Source organism: Camelina sativa, unplaced genomic scaffold (genome assembly GCF_000633955.1).
Source record: "Camelina sativa cultivar DH55 unplaced genomic scaffold, Cs unpScaffold02558, whole genome shotgun sequence".
Taxonomy (NCBI): domain Eukaryota; kingdom Viridiplantae; phylum Streptophyta; class Magnoliopsida; order Brassicales; family Brassicaceae; genus Camelina; species Camelina sativa.
In genome coordinates this window covers 1-1,160 of record NW_010923669.1, presented here as the reverse complement: position 1 = coordinate 1,160, position 1,160 = coordinate 1, and the positions used below count along the sequence as shown (strand labels likewise).

The 1,160-nt window shown below is 34.7% G+C and overlaps 1 protein-coding gene across 1 annotated transcript; it reads right to left on the bottom strand.

Annotated features, from left to right (window-relative positions):
• LOC104774355 lies at nt 1-518 on the bottom strand (the record flags this gene model as incomplete). Its single annotated transcript, XM_010498986.2, is given in 1 exon segment — nt 1-518. A coding segment is annotated over 1 exon segment (432 nt), but the record flags the coding sequence as incomplete, so codon positions are not given.
• Between the last annotated feature and the right edge of the window lie 642 nt (nt 519-1,160).

Sequence of the window (1,160 nt, the reverse complement as noted above, 5' to 3'; positions counted from 1 at the left end):
CTTGTATTTGCAAGAAAGAGGAAGAGAATCAGAGGAAGAAGATCCCACGAGGTTACGGATCTGAGACCGGAGCTTGAAGAAGACGTGCATTATACTTCCTCTGTTCTGAGAACCAATAGATTTAGCTTCGTCTTTGTTAAGCTCAAGATCTCTAATGAAGATTGGTTTTCTTGAAAGGATCCACGACCAACCCCATTCCCACCATTCTTTCACAGAGGTCCCTGTTTGCTCTCCCATAGCGGAGACAGATTTGGATCTCGGGAACTTAGCTGCGATAGCTGCTGGTTGGTTAGAGAGGTTGAGGGAGAGAGAAGAGAGACGACGTCGGATGAGACCAGGCTCATCTTCGGCGGTGGTGGTGGAGTTAGGACGTTGAGAAACTGGGAGAGAAGTAGGTTTACGAATCTGGAGAGTCTCCATCATTGAGCTCATTGCTTTGCTCTTGGAGAGAGAGAGAGAGAGAGAGATTGAAGTATGAAGATGATGAATGTGATTATGTGAATGTGAATGTGAATATGAGAGATGATTATTTAGTGAACACAGCTCTAACACAGGCTGGGTTTTTATTCCATTTTTATTTTGTGGGCTCCACTTTACTTTTATGCCCAGCCAATTACATTTTGCATTGTTTTATTTTAATTACAATATATTTTTATGTTTTTTTGTTTTGTTTGTATAGTTACTTGTTTTGTGTATGTATGCATCTTTAAAAAAAAAGAGATACAAATATTTAGTTTTGGTGAATATAGATATACATTGTTTTCAGGTAGGGTTCCATTCCATCACAATTCATAACACACAAATTAATTTAGTTTTTTTTTTCTCTCTAGTTTTATTTTAAAGATTATTTTCTCAGTATAGTAAATGTTTTAAAAATTCGATTTGCTTGTTTTTTCTTTTGTGAATTTTTTTTTTTCTTTCTATCAGAAAAATGTAGCAAGAATCTGTAATCCACTCCACTGGCAAACAAATTTCATGTTGACCAAAAAAAAAGTTCATATATTCTTAAAAAAGAATAAAAATGATAATGTTATGTGTAAAGTAGCCCAACGAGCCAAGGATGAAGGCCCAATAAATATTCAGCCCAAAATAGAATGTTAAGCACTTTTTTTTTTTATTTTACATTTAATAGTCCAAAATTTCCTTTTTTTTTTTTTTTT